This window comes from Talpa europaea, assembly GCF_964194135.1.
Source record: "Talpa europaea genome assembly, chromosome: 15".
In the NCBI taxonomy this organism is placed as follows: domain Eukaryota; kingdom Metazoa; phylum Chordata; class Mammalia; order Eulipotyphla; family Talpidae; genus Talpa; species Talpa europaea.
Window position 1 is genome coordinate 60113081 of NC_140083.1, and position 25444 is coordinate 60138524.

Here is a 25444-nt window from a genome sequence, read left to right on the forward strand (position 1 = left end):
CAAATACCATGCACTCTTGCTATGATGTGATGAGAATGGCATGTTGCATCTGTCATACCTTTCTCTGTAAAGCCTATAATCACAAGAAAAGCATTAGATAAGCCTGAAATAAGAGCCATTTTACAGAATATCAGAATGCTATCCTCCTTTAAAAACTGTCAAGTTCATTGTTTCAGGTTGAATTATGTCACTAAATATTTTTAAGTCTGACCCCCTTGTGCCTGTGAATGTGATTGCCTTTGGATAGGGTCTTTGCCAGTGAAATCAAGTGAAAATGAGGTCATACTGGATTAGGGAGAACCCTCAGCTAAAGACTTGTGTCCCTATAAGAAAGAAGTTTGCACAGACACCCAGGGGAGAAGACCATATGATGACAGGCAGAGATTGGATGTTGTGCTATTAATCAAGAAAAGCCAAAGAACTCTAGCAACTATCAGAAGCAAGGTGAGGTCTTCCCCACCTTGTCCTTCAGAAGAGCTCAGCAATCCTCACACCTTGATTGTGGGTTTTTTTTATTTTTTAAGATTTATTTATTTATTTATTTATATAAGCACTGGGTACAGTCAGAAGCACGGGAGGGTGAGCGAATTCACTGGAGCCAGAGCGGGGAACAGAACAGGCAGACCGACGAAATACACGGCTGAGGGGAGCAGCGGGTGCTGCAGGAGAGGTCTGTGCGCCATATGGGACCCTAGCCCGTTGGCCTGGATGGAACTGGTGCTGCAGAGGCTGCTGACAGCTTCACAGCACAGCGCTCAACCGCCTGCGCCACCAGGGGAGGCCCGGTTCAGGAGGTCTTGGTAGTAGAGGTTGAGATAATTTCTTCTCTCCTCATTTCATTCCCTTTTCTCCCATATTTTCTTGGTGGTGCTGTTAGGAGATTCTAACTAAACTAGAGACTTACTTCCTTTTCCCCCATTCAATATGTATTTAACTGTCATGGAAGAAATGCAAACAATCGAGGTTAATTTATAGATTGTATATGCTACTTACATGGGGCTGAAGTTCTCAAAAAACCCGTGTTTATAATTAGAAGCTTTGCCAACTACCAATGAAAATTAACCCAAGAAAGTAATGTAAATAAATATTTGGCTATTTAGTGAAAAATTGACTATTACTAGATTCAGTCCAACTAGTGCCATTTCCTTATCATAATTAAAAGTAGTTTTAAATATGTGGGGTTTTCAGACCTGATGGCTTTATTTTACATTCTTAAGTGAAAAGCATATTTATGAAGCAGCAGAGCCATTTCTTAAGATAGTGGCACCAATACCATTCTAATATCGTTTTGCACAGTATAAGTCTTCAAAAAAACTATATTTTTTTTTGTATTTTAAGAAACATTGTTGACTGAAACAAAGATGATCGTTGAAACACTAGGAAGGAAAAGAACTGAGAATGTTTCAAGAGTAAATAATGGTCCCCCTAGCAATGCAATTTATTGGGAAGGGACCAGTCAGCCAGATCTGAGTTTGAATCTGGTTGTATTGCAACTTCTTGTGTTCACAATGAAGTATTGGTTTACCTTATTAGAGGCTGTTCTCCTCAGGTATGGGATAGAGCTGATAACTGCATCCAAAGGTCGTGGTATGGATGGGATAAGGTGAGGTTTCTAAGATGTCACATGAAGTGAGACTCTCAGAATGTCCTTTACTCCTTTGTTCTCTGCTGTATTTATATCTCATCTGAGAAACAGAACATTACTGGTTATTGGTACATGGTTTAAGACTTTTAAAAAAGTTTCAATATACTGCACTGATGTCTACAGCTCAATTTCTTCATCTGTGAATTGAGAATAGAAAATAGTGCTTTGTAATTTTTTTGAAGACATTTAGTATAATACTCATAGGGTGAAGAGTAAATAAATAGTTTTTCTTTTTTAAATTAGCATACTAAAAATAAATTAGTATACTAACAATGTTTTGAACTGCGATATTAGTCATTTTTTCCATCTATAACATCCAAAGTCCCTGTGTGTTGATAATGTTGTCATAGCAACAAGAATCACAGGGGAAACTCAAGCAGCAGTGATGGGGTATAGATGACTCTTCTCTGTTTCAGGTCTTCCTATGAATCACAACTGATTTGAACATAGGCCCTGTGCTAAACTGTTCTTTTTAATAGATTATTATATTTTAGTAACGAATATTTTTCTTCAGCTACTTATTAAGCTAAAAGCACTTCTAAATTAAACAGACTTTCTCCTCGAATTATGTCCTAACTTATGAACAGCCTAAAAATGTTTTTGTTATTAACAAAAAGAGGAACCTAGTCTCCTGAAGTTCTAAGAATGGTTTTATTGACTACTTCTAGTAGCATTAAGCAGTTAGGTCAGTAAAGAAAGGCCTTAAAGGGAAAAGAAAGACTTTAGTTCCTTAGTTTTCAAGATGTGTTGCCTAAGAGTTAATAAAAGTATCTAACTTTTCAATAAGAGCTGATGGTTCTACTAAGTTGTCTATATGGTCTCTGCAGGTATAAAATTGGTTTGTTTTTTAAAAGCCCAGAGGAAAGCAGGCTTTTGTAATAGTTTCCTTTGCAAGGTGTGTATCTTAACTGCTGAACTTAAGTAGTTGAAACCTCCACTGTTGCATGTGCAGCTGTGACAGGGGAAACTGTTACTGTCAAACTAGAAAAGTTTCTATATTTAAAATTCAATTTAGCAAATCGACATTTTCTATTCCTTTTTCCATTGCTCTCTCATTCTGACAGATCACTATATAAAAAAAACACACATTTATTTGACTATTATGAAGAATTAAACATGAGAAAGATGAGGTGCTGTAGCTATCACATTTCATTAAAACCAGCTGCTGTGGTTTTAAAATGCAAACCAGATCGAAATCAGTACAAACTCAGAGTTTTAATTTATATACTGAATGAACCAGTTTGTTTTGAAAGAACACTTCTTTAAAAAAAAACAAAAAACGACTAACAAACTTTGGAAGAAATTCACACATCTCTCTTTATTTGTTCTTTTGCTAGTCTGATAAGCTAGAAAGATCAAAAATTATCTCTGTGCTACAGAACAGAAAATTGAGACAGAGCCTTCATTGACTTCCCTAGGATTGTTAATGCCAGAAATAGTGTTAGAGTTCCAGGTTTCTCTCTGTGAATGCCTGTGTACTAACCATTAGCTCTAGATTCATGATGTTACTCTGGGCCTCTGCCCTGGCCCAGATTCTAGAATGCAACAGTGAAATGTTCTTTCTGGACCCTAGAGATATGTGAAAGTCAATTGTGAAATATTTAAGAATTCTGTAAACTGCTGTTAAAACACTGATAGCTTGAAACAGGCCATAGTAGGGATATTTGTATCATGGATGTCTTTAAGCATTACAAACCAGGGTTTTATTTTTCCCTAGAGAATTGTCTTACTGGTGTATATACCACTGATTGTACAAAGTATGAATAGAAGAAGGAAATCAGTAAACAAAGTAATAAAAACAGTATAAACATTATTATTTAAATGTAATGTAATTGTGGGCCTCCCTCATGGTGCAAGGGGTTAAGCACCACACTATGAAGCTATCTGCAGCCTCTGCAGCCTCCTGCCAGCCAGGGAGCTACTCATGTGGTGCAGTAGACCTCTCCTGACTCGCCCGCTGCTCCCCTCAGCAGTGTATTTCAGTCAATCTGCCTGTTTTGCTCCCCACTCTCTCTGGTATCTCTTCTTACCCCTGTACCTCTGGCCTTTACCCCAGTTCTTGTATGCATAAATAAATTTTTTAAAAAATGCAATGTAATTTTATAAATGCTGTACTCATCTAAAGTAGAGGTTAATATTTGTTAATTCATAATTTTTTTTAAAGATTTATTTATTTGTGCATACAAGAACTGGGGTGCAGGTCAGAAATGCAGGGTTCATCAGAGACAGAGTGGGGCACAGAACAGGCAGACTGACTGAAATACACTGCTGAGAGGAGCAGCAGGCAAGGCAGGAGAGGTCTATTGCTCCATGTGGTTTCCCCACTGGCCGGCCGGGGATCGAACTCATGCTGCGGAGGCTGCAGATTGCTTCATAGTGCAGTGCTCAACCCCTTGCGCCACCAAGGAGGCCCTAATTCGTAAATTTACTACTTAGCTGTGAACAAAAGTAGACAAAGGCATTGGGAAAACTTGAATTAAACTTGGGTTTTGAATTCATTTTATTTTTTAAACACTTATTTATGCTTACAACAGCTAGGGTACAGGCCAGAGATGGCGGGGCAAGAGGATTCACCAGAGATAGAGTGGGGAACAGAATAGGCAGACTGACTGAAATACACTGCTGAGGGGAGCAGCGAGTGAGCCAGGAGAGATCTGCTTCACCATGTGGGTGTCTTTCTGGCGCAACGGGGATTGAACTCGTGCTGCAGAGGATGTGGATAGCATCATAGAATGGTGCTTAACCCCTTGTGCCACCAGGGAGGCCCTTGAATTCACTTTAAATCATATCCATACTTTTGCATTTCCCTGATTGCAAGTGATGTTGAACATTTTTTCATATGCCTGTTGGCCATTCGCATTTCCTCTTCAGAGAAGTTTCTTTTTAGCTCCTCTGTCCATTTTTTGACTGGATTATTTTCTTTGTTGTTGTTGAGTCTCATCAGCTCTTTGCAGATTTTTGTGATCAGTCCTTTATCATTAGTGTTGTGTGCAAAAATTTTCTCCCAGTTGGTGGGGTTTCTCTTTGTTTTTGTTATTGTCTCTTTTGCTGTGCAGAAGCTCTTTAATTTGATGTAGTCCCAGCTGTTGATCTTTGCCTTCACTATCACTGCTTTGGGTGATGTGTCTGTAAAGATGCCTTTGATATGCAAACATCACTTGCAATCAGGGAAATGCAAATCAAAACTACCATGAGATACCATCTTACACCAGTGAGAATGGCACATATTAAAAAAACTAGCAACAACAAATGTTGGCGAGGTTGTGGAGAAAAAGGAACTCTTCTGCACTGTTGGTGGGAGTGCAAACTGGTCCAACCACTATGGAGAGCTGTATGGAGATTTCTGTACCTACTAAACATAGAGCTTCCACAGGATCCAGCAATTCCTCTCCTAGGTATTTACCCAAAGAACACAGAAACATCAATTCCAAAGAACACCTGCACCCCTATGTTTATAGCAGCACTATTTACAATAGCTAAGCTTTGGAAACAACCCAAATGCCCAAAAATAGATGACTGGATCAAGAAGATGTGGTACATATATACCATGGAATATTACTCAGCACTCAAAAAAGATAAACAATGCCATTTGCAGCAACATGGATGGCGCTGGAAGGGATCATGTTCAGTGAAATAAGCCAAAAAGAAAAAGAAAAATACCGGATGGTCTCACTCATAGCAGGAATCTAGAAAACTTAAATAAGGGACCAGGAAAATGAATATAAGAAAGTGAAAATCAAAATCAACAAAAAACTATGAACCAGAGACACTTTTTGGGGGGCGGGGGGCGGGAGGGGAGGGATTGGGATCAGAATGGGGGGTTTGCAATTGTATGGGGGAATATAAAAATAAAATTTATTATTTAAATAAAATAAATTAAAAAAATCATATCCATACTTTTAGAACTAGGTCAAGTTTCAGCCCTTGCACAAATTATGATAGTAGTTAGCATGGTTTTCCTGTCTCCAAACCTCTAGTGGACAGATTGATTGATTGATTGGTTGGTTAACTCACTAATAGATTTAAAATAGAGTCAAACACATTGGGACTTAATTATTTTCTATATGTTTCTTGACTTAATTTTGTCTCCTTGAGAAGAGTGGGATGTGGGCTTTCCCATCTTATTTCATTGATTAAATATTGGATGAACACTGTTGTATGCCTGGTCCTGTTTTTACTGCTTCAGAAACAGCAGTCACCAAACAAGTCTGTGCTCTTATGAACTTACAGTCTAGTGAACAATCAGAAACTAATTTACACAAAATTTATAACTGTGATAAGGTCTCTGGAAAATGATTTTTAGTGCTAAGAGTGCTTGATAGAGGATTTTCTCTCTTCAGGGAGATTTTACCTATTTGGAAGTCTGTTCAAGCTTCCCAAGATACTGAGATTGAGCTGAGATCTGAAGAATGAGAAGGGATTAATTTGAATTAGTACATCTTGAATATCATTTCTTTGTGTAGGCTTTCTATGCCCTTCCAATCTGAATAAAGTTCTCTTTTACCTGCCTCATATCACCCTGTGTTGTCCCTTTGTAATAGTAACAGCTATTTAATATTTACTGTTTCTAATTCTATATTTACTTACATAGTATTTGTTTTCCCTATTAGACTCTTGGCTCTATAACTGGGACCCTGCCTGCCTGTTAACCTTGGTGAGCTCAGTATTTATCATGATATCCAATACTCAGTAGTTGTGAATACTTCTATTAGATAAAGATCTAATAATATTAGACCCTGCCTGCCTGTTTACCTTAATAAGCCCAGTATTTATCAATATCCAACACTCAGTAGTTGTGAATACTTCTATTAGATAAAGATCTAATAATAAAAGCTGGGATAGGTTATTGAGAAGACATTGTAATATAATTTTGATAAAAAGGCAAAAGTCAGAAAAGTAAGACAATATCCAGAATAATTTATTGCCACAGAACCCAGGGAAAACAGATTATCCAGGAGAATAGAAATGAATGAGTTCTAGGGAATAAAATAAAAGACCATTTGATTTGGCAATAAGGAAATTTTACTTCATTTTAAGTAAATTTGTTCACTTTATGAAACATTAAAAAGGTTTTTTGAAGGTAAATACCTAATGTGTTTAATGTTTTATAAGCATGTAATCTTGTGTTATAATTTTAAATTAAAAGAAATTTGTTCATAACAAAAACTGGAACATGAATTAGGAAATTAGAGAAAAAGAGAAATGTGGTGATTTCTTTAAAAAATTCTAATGTTAATTTTTGAAATTGGTTTTCATGAAAGGTAAAAGGAGTGTATAAACGAGCACCTTAAGAAAAAGTTGTATATACACGTGTGAGTGTGTGTGTATAGAGAGAGAGAGAGAGAAGGAAGGATGGGAGGAGGGAAGGAAGAAAAATATGTGCAGGAAAAAAGACTGGAAGGAAATTGATGTACTGTTAAATGGTTATTATTAAATGATAAGGCTGTGGTTTTGATTAAATTATGGGGCTCTGGGCTTTGTGCTTTTCTGTATTTTGCACTCTTTCATATTTCTGAGGTCTTTATATTAATAAAACAATAAAGTAACATTTCATAAAATGACATTTGATTATGAGTTTGGGCATGACATATAATTAAACTGCCTGTATACTTAGAGGATTCAGAGCTGTAGTTTAGATTTTTATTCACCTAAATTTGCATATGATTTTGGTATATGAATGTTAAGCGTCAGTTGGATCTTTGTTTATATGTCCATCTACACTTGAACTCTTAGAGGGTGGAGATCTTTATCTTTGTATTTCTGGAGTAATTCCAAGCAATGACACATTCTCCTTGAATGAATAACTTTTGATACTAAAGAATTGTGAGGTGACTTGGCATATTTATAGCCTTCAATCTATGTTCCTTCCTTTTTTCAGAACAGAGGAGTGAAAGCCACAATGAATGGTCATCTTTCTAATCATTCTGGTGGTTTTGGAATGTATCCATCTCAAATGAAGTAAGGAATGTTTTATATTGAATTTGATGTTTTAATTGTTTTTATATTTTTATTGAAATGATTAATTCTGTGTATGAGCCTCATTCCTCAGTGATATATAATGTCTTTTTAACATTAATATGTTGTTATTAAGATGGTGTGTCATTAAGAGTTTACTGGTTCTGGTAAGAAAAAGATGGCTAAGGAGTATTAACTCGTGATAGTGATATAATAGAAGACCTTTCATTCTGATATTTTACATATTATTACTTCCTGTAGTTGATACATACTTTACTTCAGAGCATTCAGCTTCTCTGGCACTTTCTTCTAATATTCTTCTTAAAGTATTGGCATGAGTAGAGTTCAGTGACATTTAATCTATTATATCAAGATATTGACTATGGTGTGAAATAAGAAAAGAAAAATCAAACAAACCAAGTAACTCCTGTGGCTCCAGGTGTAATCATAAAGAATTATGCTTCACCTTTTCTCTTTGCAGACTATTGCAAAACCCTTTAATATGGATCAGTTAAGAGACAGGAGGGAAGGTCAGGATCATTCATATTTTGCCTGTTAGTTATTCAGGCCAGAAAGTTTTGTCACACCTTTGCTCCCCCCCCCTTTTCTTAACAAATATCTACTTAATCATGAATTTATATCAGTTTCTTTTTCTATTAAAGAACTTTTGTCTCACCCCTTCCTTTTATTCTTTTAGTTCTAGCTCTGTTTATGAACTTTGTCTTGCCCCTGAATTATTATAACCTTTGTATATTATTATAGGCTTTGTATCTGGCTACCTTGTCTTTTAATTTCTGGATCATCATCATTAAAATTGTGGGGAATCATGTCACATCTCTGTATAAAAATCTTTAGTGTATTAAGGAATACAGATTTTAACTTCTCTTTGTGCCTTCACTCCTTCTATAGGCATTTATCTGTTCTAGGCGCACACTCTTAGATGCATTTTCCCTCAGATATGCTAGGTCATGCTAATTCTCCACCAGTCCACAAAGTGTCTATCATTCTTTCAGATTCTGCTTAAGTGTCCACATGGTGGTAAAGTCATCCTGATTACTAGTTAGCCCTTCTTTGATCTTACATGTTATATCTATTAGTTTTACCCAGATGCTACATTCTGCTGTAACTGTCTTTTTACTTGCGTAATTAGTAGTATACCATTCCCCTTCTACCTATTTGTATCTCCTGTTCTTCAAGGTTTTAGGGCTTAAATGTTTACTGAACATATAAAAAATTAATTTAATGTTTACTTCATTAATCTAATGTGCTTTTCTGTATTTTGCACTCTTTCATATACAGGGAAAAGCTGATCAAATTTAATGATAAAGTGTTGTTTTTGTGGATTGCTTTTTAAGTATTCATGAAAAGAGGGTCTATTCCCTCATTAGCTTTATTCACCAAGAATATTTTATGGCTGGATTATTGCTTAGAACTCAATCCAGTGGAGCAAACTTGATCTCCTCTAAGATAATTTCAGCCTTAAATTTTCATAATTGGTTCTGATTTGGTGTTTAAGAGAAGGTTGTCATCTTACTCACCCTGATTCTCCTTGGGGTAGTGTGGTTGGTATTCTATTTCTTGAGAAGAATCTGGCCCATTTCATCCAGTTCGAATAAACTCAGTATGTTTGCTCATGACACATGGTGACTGTGGTGTATTGGAGTACTTATTTTCAGTTTTGAATTTTTATTGCTTACCATGGACTTTAACCGGCACAATGACTGCGTTTTATTACAGTGGCTACGGATCATCACCCACATTTTCTCAGATGGACAGAGAACACGGTTCAAAGACAAGTGCAAAGGCCCTTTATGGTATGTTTCTTTATTTGGTGGGATATAATTCTAATTTTTACAAAGTACATTTCCAGTGTCATAGTTTGAATCCATGCTTTGCTTATACTCTTCAAAATGAAGTAGCTATATATAGAAAAGTATTCTTTTATAAAGAGGGTTTACAAAAATTACCAAAACTGTGAACTCTGCTTGCTGTTATACAGTTTAGAAATAAAAATGAAATGTGTTGTTATGCTTTCTAAGAAGTCCTTGCATGATACCAATGCCTGAGGTGGATTATCCCATTTAATTATTTGTGATATGTTTTGTTGCTTGGTGACGGAGCAGTTGAATGTGTGCTGACAGTTAACAGAACTTCTTCCTCAAAGCTCTTGAACTTTTGGGGTGGTGTAACAATATGACCAACAAGGCTTTGTAATTTCTTTCTATTCTGCAAGATAAACAGTTTCTCCCTGATCTTCTCCAACTTTCATTTTCCTCTATAGATTGTTTCTTATAGAATGCTTTTAAAAGTTCTAAGATAGATGTTATTACTAAAATGAAATGAGGAGTCCTGAAATATACCACATGTTTAGGAAAGCATTTGTTTTACAGGGTCTGCATGGGCTTTTATTAATGTACAAAAATAAAGAATCAGAATGGTGGTTAAGAGCAAAAACTCTAGAACCAGACTTTCTTAGTGCAAATCCGTTCTACAATTCATTAATTGACTCATCTTAGGCTAATTACCTTACCTGTCTGTAGTTCTTTCACTTACCTATATAGGAGAACGAGATGGGTTAGTACATGTAAATTGCCTAGGGCAGTACCTGGGAAGCAGAAGAAACTTTATATTTGCCATTAGTATTATTGAGATTATCATTAATATTATTGTCTATTATAGGAATCAGTAACATTTTTTCACTTTGAAGATTTATAATTTATCTAGATGTAAATTGTTTTGGCTGTGGTAAAAACAATTTTCAGGTTTTGAGATTCTTGTTCTGTCTATATGTTCAGTGACAAGGCTTTGGGACTCAAATCACACATTCATAAGTAGATTTTATACCATACATGGATATATTTCCTTATAGTCTTGTCAATATCTGATTAGTGTTGGTTTTGATTTTCTGGAGGATTCTGTTGTGACATTCTTAACCATGGCCTCATAATTCTGAATTGCAGATCTAGGGAGTATAGTCAACAAATAATTATTTTATAATTAATATGTTCTCACAACAGAGACCATAATGTATTCATGGCTCCTGACTTTTCAGGGACTTGTGGTCTAGAGGATGACTTGAAGAAAATGAAAAAGGGTATATTTTTTGTAAAAATTCTTTGTTTTTCATTTGTAGGCTGATCTTTATGAAGCACTTCTGTATGCTAGGCTATAATCTCCATAGTCTTTATTTCCATATCCTTTCATTTATTTCAAAGATTAATAAGATGTTCATTGTTTATTCACCTTTTTGGTAAATAAATTGCATGTTATAATACAGAGTTAAATTGACCTGGGTGACTGTGTGTAGGGAGTAGGTGTTTCTGTGTCAGTGGGGGAGACAGTCAGGAGGGATTTCATAGAGGATTGAGTCTTGAGCAGAACTATGAAAGGTCAATAGTGATCTTTAGGCTGTAGCTACTGTCTACAGCAGTATGAACCCCTTTTGAGGCTAGACTGTAAGCACTGTGAAAGTAGACCATGCTTGCCTTGTTTACTTCAGGAGCCCCTAGCTCGGCACAGTGATTAATATGTAATTTATGCTCAATAAATATTTGCAGAATGAATATGATGAGTTAATGATCTGCAGACAGTGTGTTAACTGGAGGGTACAAGGTGGGGCATTCATTGCCAAATAAGATTGCAGAAATAAACATGGACTGTATTAGGAAAAATCACAATAGGGAATGTGGACATTGTTTGTAGGAGATGTTGAACTACTGAAGTGTTTTAATCAGGTGTTTATTTATTTATTTGTTTAAAGATTTATTTATTTATTTATTTATACAAGCACTGGGTACAGTCAGAAGTGCGGGGAGAGTGAGAGAATTCACCAGAGCCAGAGCGGGGAGCAGAGCAGGCAGAAGGACCGAAGTACACTGCTGAGGGGAGCAGCGGGCGGCAGGAGAGGTCTGTGCGCCATGTGGGACCCTCCTCCAGTGGCCTGGGAGTAGCTGGGGATCGAACTGGTGCTGCAGAGGCTGCGGCAGCTTCGCAACCCAGCGCTCAACCGCTGCCCCACTGGGGAGGCCCTTAATCAGGTGTTTAATTGATCATATTTATCTTGGGTCTCTAGTAGCAGTATTGAGGGTGGATTTGATGCATAATGATGTAAATAGGTGAATCAGGAGCAAAGTAGTACAGGTCCACCAGACATATAAATACCCCTGAGACTTTTGGTAAGGAGAAAAAAAATCCTCTCACAAATACCTCAGATCCAAAGTTTCTTTTTGGAGAGCTAAGACAGGAATACTGGATAAAATGTAAATTTTAGTGCTTCTTTTGTGTTGCAACAACTTCCTAAAATCATAGATCTAAGAGTTGAAGACCTTTAGTTATTAAGGCAGCACATTTTTATTTTCTTTTTTTTACATATAAAACAAACTGAACTCTTTTTTTAAAAATGAAGTCATTTGTCAGTCTCATAACTAAAAATCTTAATAAGAAAATATGACAATTTTGTATAGTGTGATGAAAATAAATAGCTTATTGGTAAAACAGAAGGTATAAAGAGAGGGCTAGTAGAGGGTAAAAACAAGAGGTTACATTTGTAAGGAAGAAAGATATCTGAGCAAGATATTGGGCCTAGAAATATAGTGGATTTTAAGTTCCTTGAAGTTGCAGATAATGTTGGGTTCCTCTTAGAATCCAGTGCCCAACCCTTCCCTCCCCACATACTGTACACAACATGCAATGTCTTCTCTCTACCAGGTTCCCCATAAATGTGTATGAAATGAATGAGCAGGTAGATGAGTGACAGTGGAGAAATATGTTCTTGTTTTAAACAAACCTTTTTTTTCTTTTTTCTTTTTTTAAGAAGTGGGGTACAGGCCAGTCGCAGGTGGTGAGAAGATTCACCAGAGAAAGCGGGGAACAGAACAGGCAGATGTACCAAAATGCATTGCTGAGGGGAGCAGCGGACGAGACAGGAGAGGTCGGCCCCACCAAGTGGGTTGCTCCTTAGCTGGCCAGGCATCAAACTCACGCCACAAAGGCGATGAACAGCCTCACATTGCTGCGCTAAACCCCCTGTGCCACCAGGGAGGCCCTTGAACAAAACTTTTCTATAAACAAATTCTGGTTGAAGTTTAAACTATATTTAGATAACACCAGGAATATTTAGCTTCCTGGTATGCAAATTTTGGGGATCAGGAGAGCTAAACTATTAACTTTTTATTCCCATCTAGAATGTTAGTAAGGGAGAGGTTTGTGATGTAGTGATTTTGTCAACATTATCCCTTTCTCTTCTCCATCCTGATTATTACAATGTGTATTTTACTTGGAGAAAAAAAAAGTTAACATCTTTTTTAAGAGAATTTTTTAAAAAATTCTTAAGAAGTAAATATCCTTATGTATTATCAGGAAATTGGGTGACGGTAGAGTCAGGCCCAGCTTAATAGAGGGTGTCAGAATTTGTGAGTCAGAAAAAGATGGTCTGGCAATTTTCCAACTTAACTAAAAATTTTAATACTTCTTTTCTCCTCATGGATTAAGTTATTTTAGTTATTTGTTGAGCAGGCTAGTAAAATTAAATTTTAGATAATGTAGTTTTATAGTATAAAAAATACTTTGTTTTTTTAAAGAAGTGTCTATTGGTGTACTGTCTTGATTGCAAGAGCTTGTAGTTATTACTGCTCCTTACTGGTTCCCATGATGCACCTCATTTCTATGGAAATTATACACTAAAGATAATGGAGAAGGTATTTGCCTTTATGTGTTCGGAAGTTCTTTAAGTGTAAAGTACTGTGCTATATAGTCCATTGTTTAATTACAGATACTCAGCAGCTGATTTTATGTTTCATTTTTATCTTTTCAAATGTCAATTATTTCTAAGCAACACTTTTCAGAGAAAGAGGAAACAAATATTTCTGAATATTAGTTATTTTAAATCTTGCTGTATGGTACATAAGCTGCAATGCGGAAAAAGGGATTTGAATTTAAATACAGAGACATGCATGTTGTCACCATTGTTGCTGTACTAGTTACAACCTGCAAGGACCTAGTGAAACCTAGCTATTTTTTAATTAAGACTTCATGTTTTAAAGCACTTTCATGTTCACATCAAAATTGAGAGAAAGATACAGAGATGTCCCACATACCCTCCTGCATATGCATGCATAGCCTCCCCCACTGTTGACATCCACCACTGCAGTCATATGTTTGTTACAACTGATGAACCTACATTGATATATCAAAATCACCAAAGTCCCTGCAAACTGACATTGCTGTTACTAATCTGGAAATTGAATATCATTTTTTTTTTTTTTTGCAGCAGCAGGGTTTCAAATCTATAATGCTAACTTGATATGTAAAATATTTTTATCTTTCGTTACTGAATTCATCCATTTCCATCTCTTTATAATTGTATGATATGGTCCATGGAATAAAAGCTCTTTGGAGAAATAATGAATCATAAGCAATGGTATAATTAAAGTTTGCTCCTAACTCTGATTGGAGGTGGGGTAGGGGAGACACACAGACATTGACTCTTATATTGGTAGTTGAGTAGCTAATGGTCATAAATCCCAAAACTCTACTGACAAATTTATTTAGTTGTTGTTTCATACACCATTTGACCATTATTTACATTCTCAATTTGTAAGGAAAATGTTCAGCTTAATGAAAATGTATAAGTAGGTTGGTTGGCATTTGCACAAATGTTGGAGCAATGCTTATTAACTTCAGTTACACATTTTAATTGCCTGGGACACTTACAACAATCCCAATGCCCAACTGGTGCCCTGGACCAGTTACATTAGAATATGGAAAGTGGAACCCAGGCAGTATTTTTTAAAGTTTGTTCTAATGTGCAGCTGAGGTTTAAACCCATCATTAGAGAAAGTGGTGAACATTATTAGAAGCTCTATCTTAAGTATCTATGAGATTTTATTTAGATTTTTCATAGTGCTTTAAGGCTTTTGGTGAGATTTTTAAGTTTAGGAGCTTAATTACTATTTACAATTGTAGTCTAGAGTACACATGATTTGCATAGAAAAGAAATGGTCTATTAGTGCCTTTTTAGGAACTTTTTCCTGAAATTTCCTATTAAAATGTTAATACTAGCTTTTCTCCACTCACTGGCTTAAATCACTGGAACTACTAGTTTATCTATAAATCCATCTTGTGGCATTTTTAGGATCTTTAGAAGACAATTTCATATAACTCTATTATAGCATTGGCAAGAAAGGAGCTAAGGAGTTCTTAAAATGGATTCTTAATTTGGGATATTTGAAATGCACCATTTTTCTTCACTGTCATAACCATCAGTTAGTGCTGTATTATTTATAGATACTATCGATGTTTTTCTACTTCTGTCAAGTAGGTTTTAGTGGGATTGAGAAACGTAGTTATTAGGAAATTTGGGGGAAGTAATTCTTACTACTTCATAAGGAGAATATTTAATTACAAAACATACTGTATTTTTCACCTTCACCTGTGTTTGCCAGCCACTTAGCTGAAAGGCTCAGACAAGCAAGTTGCCTCATCTTAACTGGATCCCATGCACCATTACCATTTTCTGTGCTGTCCCTGAGTCAGACCAAAGGAAACAGAACCACCCTCATGGTACCAGTCTGCATGGAGAGTTGGGTCAGAATATGTTGGACCAGAGTCTGAAACAATGACTATTTATAAAATGCTTTGCTCAGATATCTTTCTGACTTAATATGTCTTTCAAAGGTTATAATGGATTTCCCAGGAACAGTGATCCCTTTGTTAATATCACATGTCAACTAATCCACAACTAATAATCAGAAAAATTGTGGTTCACTTTCTTAAATATGTAGAATATCATCATACAAATGAAGGTTTATGTTTTCTCCAACTAAAATAGAAAATTTAAGGTGAAACAAGATCTTTTTTTATTGATCATGTTATTTTGGTAGGACCAGATGGATCATACTTCTTCAGGTCATCATCTAAACAAAAAAAGAAAGGTAGCATATAATGATTTTGTAGTGTGTCTACTTTCAAGTGATTTTAATGCTGCAAAAGTAAAAATAAAATATATTAGGATGATATCAGTGACATAAGGCATGTAGATAGTTTTACCTGTTTTAAGGTAAATAGAAAAATGATAATTTCATTTGCATTATGTACCAAAAGTTTATATAAGTTTCCAAAAAATTCTGTGTTAACACTCCGAATCTATACATGTGCTTAATATTTATTTATTTATTTTTTTTATGTTTAGCAGTACATTTCCACTTCTGTTAAAAGAATTCCTGAAAGTCTCTATATTAGCTAAAAGAAACATTAATATTTGGGAAAAATTGGGCTGCAGGAAAACTAAGGGAAGAGAGAACAAGAGAATATTTTGTAGTACTGTAGGGATATTTAGCGCTTATTTTACAGTGAGGTTGCTAAGGTCAAGAGTCAAATTTGCATTATGTCTTGCAAATTTCTTGGTCACAGAGCCAGAACTAGAATCAAAAATTGGGTTCCCACTTGGAGTTCTTTTTGCATCATAGCATTTTCCTTTAGAAGAAAGAGGGCAACTCTGAATTTGCACATAAGCAAGTTGTTTGACTAGAAGTAAATACAAAAAAGTTGCTTCTGCATATTTTATATTTTATTTTGGTTTTGCAGCATTTCACAAGAGAATACTGAAGGTTATTTCTGTTTTTAAGTTAATTTGGTACAGTAACTTTCTAGTTTTTCCTAACTGCTTTTATCCACAATTCTGAGTATGGCATTTGTGTGTTCTGTAGTTCTATGAAGATTATTAAGGTTTCATGGCTATCTGTGTGATTAAATCATGTTTTACATCTCCTCCAACATTCTTCATAGTTGGGGTTTTGTGAGTGGAAATGTTCCTTGTAATGCCTATCATTTTAATAATGGAGTCTAACTCATATAAAACAGTATCTGTGGCAGTATTTGATATTCTGTTTTTTCTTAAAATATTAACAGATGAAATTTGCAAGCCAATTTTTATCTTTTTGAGCAGATAGGAATTTCCTGATTAATAAAATCTTCAGACAAAATAACTCTCCCCCCAATACAACATTAATAATCATGTTTACCTTTGAGGCTCTGAAAGTTTACCTCAGATCAAATTGCTCTTGCATATGATTTAAACTTTCTGATGACATTCTCACTTACTGTGGATAGTGAGCATTTTCAGCCAATATGGTGTCCTGTCAGCTACTGTATTATTTGTGAGATAGACTCATTTTAGAGATCTCCACAAGACACCCAGATATGCACTTAATCTTATGAGTGTGCAACTAATGACCTTTTAAACTTTTCTTTCAGAACAAAGGAAGAACTATGCACGGGACAGTATCAGCAGCATGTCAGACATATCCCAGTACCGCGTTGAAGTAAGATGCTTCCATGTTTGCCAAAAGTTAGACTAAACCTTAAGGGAAAATAAAAATTGGTAGTAAAATCAGAATTTGTGTTAACTTGTATTATATAGTACAAGTAATTATACCTTTGTACTCTAGAAGAAAATTGATCCCAAATTATTCCTGTGATACATTATAAGTTGTATTGACTTTTTTTGTAAAAGCAAGATACAAAAATACCGTATTAGTTTGGGATTAGTTTTCATAGAAAATAAAGAAGAACAATAACTCCTTTATCATTATCAACTTTGTTTCTTAATAGGACAAAAACCTTTATTTTGTACTATAGTATCTTCTTTTTTTAAAAAAAGATTTTTTTAATTTATGCATACAAGAACTGGGGTGTAGGCCAATGGCACAGGAAGGGGAGAGGATTCACCAGAGCCAGAGAGGGGAGCAGAACAGGCAGATCTACTGAAATACACTGCTGAGGGGAGCAGTGAGCAGGACAGGAGAGGTCTACTGTGCCATGTGGGTTAGCTCCCTGGCCGGGGATTAAAGTCATGTCACAGTGGCTGGAAATAGCTCTGAAACTTTAATTCCTGCACCACCAGGGAGACCCTATAGAATCGTCTTGAAATTAAGCCTTTGACAGTTTCAGTGAGTGGTTTTGTTTTATCTAAAGTCATTACTAGTTTTATTTAAACATTGGTTTCTTTATTAGTTTTGCCTCTACTATCTTTTAAGATATTTGCTCTTAATTGGAGTCTATTTCAGTGATCTTCACATACAATGGAAAATATTTAAGCAGGGAAATAATTTTTTTTTTTTAAGATTTTTTTTTTTTTAAAGATTTATTTTTATTTATTTATACATGCACTGGGTACAGTCAGAAGCGCGGGAGGGTGAGAGAACTCACCAGAGCCAGAGCGGGGAGCAGAGCAGGCAGAAGGACTGAAGTACACTGCTGAGGGGAGCAGCGGGCAGCAGGAGAGGTCTGCGTGCCATGTGGGACCCTCCTCCGGTGGGCGGGGAGCAGCCGGGGATCGAACCGGCGCTGCAGAGGCTGTGGGCAGCTTCGAACCCAGCACTCAACCGCTGCGCCACCGGGGAGGCCCCAGGGAAATAATTTTTAAATGGCTCTTATTTTCAGTTTTCTCTCTCAAGCTTACTTAATTAAACAGTTTTGGTTTAGCAAGTGGTTTCTGTGGAGTGAAAAGTTTGACAGTTGTTACACACTAAAATTGACTGTCATTACTCTCAGTTTTCAAGCTGCCATGAAGATTGTTTGCCATTGTTCAATATTTGCATAACCAAAATGGAATAAAATGGGAGGGGATTCATTTTCAGTAAATCTTATTTATGCTGTTTAGAACTTGTTTTCATATCCTGTTTATGTAGTTCAACATGACTATTAAGCAGATTTACATATTTTATGATCCAAGCATGATTTCCTCTATTCAACAAAAAGCTGCCTAACTTTCTCAGGGAGAAAACCATGAAGTTCTAGATTGTTTTTCCCCTCTCCTCTCTGCTGTACTCTCCTCTATGACAGTAATTCAGTTAACTTTGCTTTCTTTGGGTAGTGTGTCTCGGATCTTTGTGTGATCAATATTTTTCCCTTTTTGCAAATGTTAAGCATTTGACTACCTTTGTTCTGGATCGGAAAGATGCTATGATTACTGTTGATGATGGAATACGGAAGCTGAAATTGCTTGATGCCAAAGGCAAAGTATGGACTCAAGATATGATTCTTCAGGTAGATGACAGAGCTGTGAGCCTGATTGATTTAGAATCAAAGGCAAGTTCTTGAAATTCATACTATTTTATTTTTAATACAATTTCACAAATGTATAATCTTATAGTCAGGTCAAATTGTTTGAAATGGGTAATAGTAACAAAATATTTTTGCTAATAGTTTTTTTTTTTTGTTAAAAATTTATTTATTTATGCATACAAGAACTGGGGTACGGGCCAGAGATGCGGGGAATAAGAGGACTCACCAGAGACAGAATGGGGAACAGAATAGGCAGATTGATGGAAATACACTGCTGAGGGGAGCAGCGGGAGAGTCAGGAGAGGTCTGCTGCACCATCTGGTTATCTCCCTGGCGGGGATTGAACTCGCACTGTGGTGACTGCAGATTCATAGGTTGCATCTCAACCCCTTTCACCAGAAAGGCCCATTTTTGTTACTTGTTTTGAAGAAACATGCTGTAAGTACATTAAATCAATTTTTTAAATTAGAGATGAAGGGATCCAGTGTTTTTTTTTTTATTTTTTAACCACAAATTATGAGATGGGAGAAATGAGGAAAAACTACATAATGTTAAAATAATGCACAAATATGGCATTATTTTGTATGACATATATATATTTAAAGATTTATTTATTTATACAAGCACTGGGCACAGTCAGAAGCACAGGAGGGTGAGAGAATTCACCAGAGCCAGAGCAGGGAACAGAATAGACAGACCAACGAAATACACTGCTGAGGGGAGCAGTGGGCGGCAGGAGAGGTCCGTGTGCCTTGTGGGACCCTCATCTGGCGGCTGGGGATCGAACCGGCGCTGCAGAGACTGCGGGCAGCCTTGCAAACCAGCGCTCAACTGCTGCGCCACCAGGGAGGTCCATGTATGACATATATTAATTACATGGTATACCAAACCAAACCCCAGTAAATGGGTGGTTTGGAATGAATGGATTTGTGTTAACTTTTCAGCACCACAGTGGGCCTCCCCCAGCCCTTTTCTCTTTAGGCTATTTTTATAAATATAAATATAAATATAAATATATATATATATATATATATGTGTATACACACACACACACACAACACTGGAGCTCTTACAAAAGGATTGTTCTGAGCTCTGTCATCTAAGAAGCATTTGAACTGCTAAGATAAAGAAAATCATGGTTTTAGTCATGTTGGAGTATTCTGATAGGAGTCAGGGAAAATGTGCCCTTTCTTTCATTTCATCCATTGTATGCTGTGGCTAACAGCCACCAAACCTACTGGTTTCAAGTAATAATAGACAAGGGATATTATTTAATTTACTTTTACAAAAATAGCAAGTTTTTCTGCTATGGCCTAGAAATTTCTTTCTATCTTAGTGGAACCTGCATATGTGTTTTGCCTTTGCTGGGTCCCAGAGAATTATTATTTAGAATACATTTATGGTATGATGTATATGTATATGTGCTGTCTGTAGTAAAGATTGCTGCTCTTTAATGTTCTAATTATCAGCTGTATTACATTTTGTTTCTTCAAAACAAATCAGTTTCCTCAGTTACATTATTGTACCTTTCACTGTCTGCATAAGGTGCTTAGTGTCAAGATAACACCTTAAATTGTCCCATTGAATTCTAATTGTGAACTGAACATTCTTTTTTTAGAAGCACTTAAATTTTATTTGTATGCTTCTACAAGACTTTAGTTTTATACTGCCACATATCTTCATAATTTTCAATAATGTAATTTTAGTGAGAGCCTTCCAACTCTGCCATTTGACATTTTTGTTTGGAATCTGTATATCTATGAATTTTTTCATCTGAGAGATTCATTGCAAAAAAAAAGTGAATGATATATTATTCATAGCCTAATATTTGTGATCAGTAAAGGTAGAAGCTAAGAGTTTGAAGGTTCAGTAGTCAAGTAAAAGAAATTCTGACACAGCATAGCCAGAGAGAGACGAAAACCATTACATGGTGAATAATTTTATAAAGGGGGTTTAATTTATTTCTTTTGCCCTTAACCTTGTCATCTCTACCAAGGAAATGAGTAAAATTCTTTAAGATCCATATTACTTCTATACATTAAGAACATAGCTGTGTTCTTTTGCTGAACATCATTTCTTGCTTCTTTGTACCTCTTGCTCTCGCCCCCCCATCTATCCCAAAGCCTAGCCTTGTTTCTATGCTGCCACCTTGTACCTTCTCATCCTTCATATCCATGGTAGTACCTACTAGTATTCATTGTCAATATGATTGGTACACTTTAAAAATTATTTGTACACTGCTTAGAGCTCTTGAAGAATAAAAAATAAGGTAGTCCTATTTTTTTTTTGCTTTATTTATAGAATGAACTGGAGAATTTTCCTTTAAATACAATCCAGCACTGCCAAGCCATGATGCATTCCTGTAACTATGACTCAATTCTTGCCCTGGTGTGCAAGGAGCCAACTCAGAACAAGCCAGACCTTCATCTTTTCCAGTGTGATGAGATTAAGGTAAACGAGTAGTGAACTTTCTTTCCTCTTAAGTAGATAGTCTGGTAGCTTTTGAATTGTCTACTTCACTTATATGACTAATAGATATTAGATTTTTAGCTTCTTGGAATTTTGTAAGGAAAACAAATTCCTTACTATCTCCTTTGGTGCTTCTAGATCACGTATATGAAGAGGAGAAAGAGTAATGTTAAAAAAAAAAAGATACAGCCTTAATAATTATAAAAAGGTATAGATAATAAATGGTTCTTTGAGTATCTTAGATTTATAGTTAAAAATTGATCTTTCAGAAATCATGTTTCATGAACAGTAAGTAATCTTGCCATCCTGCTATATTCTGCACTGATCATGTGGGATGGATTATGATCCATGATATTTTGTGTATTGATTTAAAGTTCACTAATTTTGTGATCACTATTGTTCAAGATTTGTAATCACAAGTGATATGTAAAAATAATTGAACATAGTTACTGGTAACAATAGGCTATATCCTAAAGATTTGAGGATACTGTCATTTTCAAATTATTATAATTTGAGATGATGATTGGACATTGGAAGTTATCTTCAACTTTGAATGTCTTTATCTCATGGGTTTACTCCTCCAAAAGGGAAATCATTGTGCTGAGTTGTTTGGAACTTAGCTAAAGCAGTGACTTATTGCTATGATTGTTTATTATGAAATAGATGGGTAATTTTATAAACAAATTCTTGGAGATGAGGTAAAGTCTCACTTGATCCTTTCTGTGTTTCTTTGACACTGAAAAATGACTGATTAAGATTGACTATAGTCATTCAATTTTATTGTTTATTATTTACTTATACAATTAGTATATTTTATTTTCATTTATGTCACAGATGACTTTCTAAAAATTTTACTTGAAAAGAACTGTGGCATCTGGGTAATTTGTATATGTGATAGTCATTAGATTTCTATGTAGTGCCTGTTAGAAGTTATAAAATATATTAAAAATTTTGCATGGTTAGATTTTCTGTATCAATTTTAAAGTGAGTACGTGAATACTTTTCTCTGAAAATATAGTGAACTTTAATTCAATCACTTTACAAAACAGAGGGTTAGGCTGGAAGACATTTATATTGGATGATATTACTTATAGGAGGAATATAGGGAAATTCAACAAAGGTAAAAAAATACAAAACTAATAGGCAACTATACATCTGAGACTTAGAGCAGGCAAGGGGGGGAGGAAAAGCAGTCAAAACAGGGGTGATAAGAGCACAAGAATCCATGGTGCTGGTTCATAGTTGTTATGGTGGGATATTTAAGGCAACTTCACTTAAGAGGAGAAATCAAATACTGCACAAAAATGAATAACAATGTAAGAAAATTAAAAATTTAATAAAAGAAAAAAGAAAAGTGTTTCTGAATTTCAGTTTTGGGAGTAAAAGAGTTGCCACCCAAGTCTAGTACAATTATTCTTTTAAGTATCACAGCATTTCTAGTTCAGCATTTCTATGAAGTTCAGCATTTCTAGTAATCTTCAGTTTTAATATCCTGCATAGAAAGCCTTCATGTGATGCTTGTAGTGTCTTCCTGACACTGGGCTGTCTTGAAGAAGTAACACTGTGACCTTAGCCAAGCCATCATCCTATCATTGCTTATTTTCATTAACTGCTAAACAAGAGCAGATTAGATATCCTCTAAGTGTCCTTTCTGCAGTAAAACTCTATGATTATAAAATAAGCATTTAATAATCTCTGGCTATAAATGAACTTCATAGCCAAATAAAATAACTTTGCTTTTAATCTCATATTGGTTCCCAAGAAAATGGAATCAGGTATTCTTTTTGGAAAAGTACTGGCAAAGGTCATCATTTGTCATTTACCTCCAATGACAAAATGAAGTAGTCATCAAAAAGGTCACAGCTTGGCTTTGGGGTTCAGCTGGTGGTTATAGTGGATTTGGCCTGCATGGGCATGGCTCTGCTGGGACTGGGTGATTTGTTTCAGTGACTCATGGGTGCCCATGTATTCTGCATCTGAGGAAGAGAAGGACTCCACTCTACATCAACCTGCTCCTTCCAGTTCCTTCATGTCTTCACAGGCAGAGAAATTTACCCAGTTACATTTTCAGCATAACTATCCTTTTAGCATTTGCAAATCCTTTTTCTCTTTGCCTTTGTGCGAGGGTAGCTGTAAAAACAAACAACCAGAAAACTAAAGGAATCTAGATTGAATAATCTTTAAAAATTCTTTAAATTTTTGAATCCTGTCATTATAATGCTCACCCTCAAAAATATAGAGGACTCATGTTACTAAACAGAAAGCCAATACATACTTTTGCATTGAACATACCGATTCAGATAGGAACATAATTCCACTTTCTGTTTTGACCTCATATCAAGACAAAAAAATAAGATCAGTAACCTCCCAGATAACTAGTCTTTCATTTCAGGCAAACCTAATCAGTGAAGATATTGAGAGTGCGGTCAGCGATAGTAAAGGAGGGAAACAGAAGAGGCGGCCTGATGCTCTGAGGTAAAAGCAATAAGGGGAACTAAGGGGTGGAATTGATTTTTTTTTTTTTAATCTTTTTTGTTCCAAAGATTTAGAAAAATTACTTTCACTGAAGGTGTATCATTGCATTTTATAGATTACAGCCTGTAATCTCATTAGTATGTGTGTGCACCTTTCCTCCATGCTACTCATCTTTGTCTAGATAAGGGCTTCTCCCACTGGGTGTCACAGGGATCAGGGAAGATGAGTGACATTTTAAGGGCAGGGAACCTCAGAAAGTACCAGTCTATATGAGGAATATAGGGGTTCACACCCTTTTCAAATCACAGGCCAACTAGAAAAAAAAAGTAAACCTTGTTTTAACCTGAATTTATTAAAATTTTCTATTTTTTGTATTCTATATACATTTACAAATATACATAGTATAAAATGATTAGAAAATCCTTATTTTCCTCTTGACATTTCTCGAGGTTGAAAAATGCATACCATAAATTGGGAGAATTAATGTGTTACAGATTGTAAAATTTAATCTGTTTTCATCTTTTTTTTAGGATGATTTCCAAAGCTGACCCTGGTATTCCACCTCCCCCCAGAGCTCCTGCTCCTGTTCCCCCCGGAACTGTCACCCAGGTGGATGTCAGAAGTCGGGTGGCAGCCTGGTCTGCATGGGCAGCTGACCAAGGGGACTGTGAGTATTTACACCTTCGTACTTAAAAAATGCTTATTTTGATTTGTGACAGTGTTCTGACTTTCAGATTCTGATGCTCATTTCTGAGCTGAAGCTTGAATTTAGCTTAAAAAAAAAATAACGTCTTGGGTAAATCAAGCCACTGTACAATTATTATCTATGAGTGTTCAGACAAGTCATTAAATGTACGTGGTGTTAAGACTAGAGGGAGAAATTTGATTTGACAAATAATTACTAGGATAGTAATAAAATACATTGTGTACCAAGGAAGAGACTATCGGGTTGTTTCAAAGATTATTCTTCACATTCTTTCCACTATTGTCATGCTACTTTCCTCTTTTGGACAGATTAGCCTTGGTTACCTCCGAAGGAGGTCAGGACAGTGGAAAAGGCCTAGCAGGCATTCTCCATCTGGTTGATCTTGCTAAATGGACTCTCTGTGTGTGCAGTCATTTTACCTTGACTTTCTTTTACAAAATAAATCATGGCATAGAACTGTGACTTGTTACACTGAGAATATTTTACAAAATCTGAATTTTTTACATCTGAGAAGCACCTTCCAGTGTGTTTGGTTCAGTCTTGTCCTTTTTAGGGTGAATAAATTGTGATCAGCAAGTTTGAATTTGATGAACACTCAAGAAGCCTTTCTCTTCTCTCTCCTGGTTTGAGGAGATCTTGTATCACCAATCCTTTGTCTAACAAAGCAGTAATTACATAATAGTTCTGGTAGCATAGTTAAACAACCCCTGTTTGCCAGCACAGTGACATTGCACCCTGAGTCTGGTGTGTCCAGAATTGAGCTCCAGACCACACCTAGATCTACCTTGGACATTTTTGTCTGCTCTTCAGTTCAACCTCACTCGTAAAATGAAGATAATTCATGGGTTGTGAGAGACCTGAAAGCAAATAAAGTGTATAACAGTACCTAGTACACCTAAGTAAGCATAATCTGTGGTGGCTCTCATTTTTGCCAAATTGACTGATTTTCTGAATTGCTTTCCATTTTATTTTGATTTCTGATATCCTGAAAGGTATTTTCAGAGTATAACCTGTCAGCCCAACTACCAAACAGATGAAAGAAAGTAATCTTTGAAGTATTTACTTTTCACAAATAAGACAACAAAATTACTATTTACCATTATAGAAGTTTCTGTTTTTAGGGATTTTAT

General features: G+C 35.8%; 1 protein-coding gene across 3 annotated transcripts in view; it reads left to right on the top strand.

The window, feature by feature from the left end:
• Positions 1 to 7532: 7532 nt before the first annotated feature.
• Positions 7533 to 25444, top strand: part of EPS8 (EGFR pathway substrate 8, signaling adaptor) — a gene marked incomplete at both ends in the record, with an annotated part of 60404 nt that continues 42492 nt past the window's right edge. The window contains 8 exons of one of the 3 annotated variants that reach the window (XM_084255375.1): positions 7545 to 7603; positions 9338 to 9414; positions 15481 to 15531; positions 16853 to 16920; positions 18527 to 18688; positions 20966 to 21115; positions 23526 to 23608; positions 24139 to 24275. In XM_084255375.1, coding sequence (XP_084111501.1) covers positions 7545 to 7603; positions 9338 to 9414; positions 15481 to 15531; positions 16853 to 16920; positions 18527 to 18688; positions 20966 to 21115; positions 23526 to 23608; positions 24139 to 24275 — 787 coding nt within the window. Of the gene's footprint in view, positions 7604 to 9337; positions 9415 to 15480; positions 15532 to 16852; positions 16921 to 18526; positions 18689 to 20965; positions 21116 to 23525; positions 23609 to 24138; positions 24276 to 25444 lie in introns of all 3 variants that reach the window. The other 2 variants (XM_084255377.1, XM_084255376.1) reach the window with 2 other exon arrangements.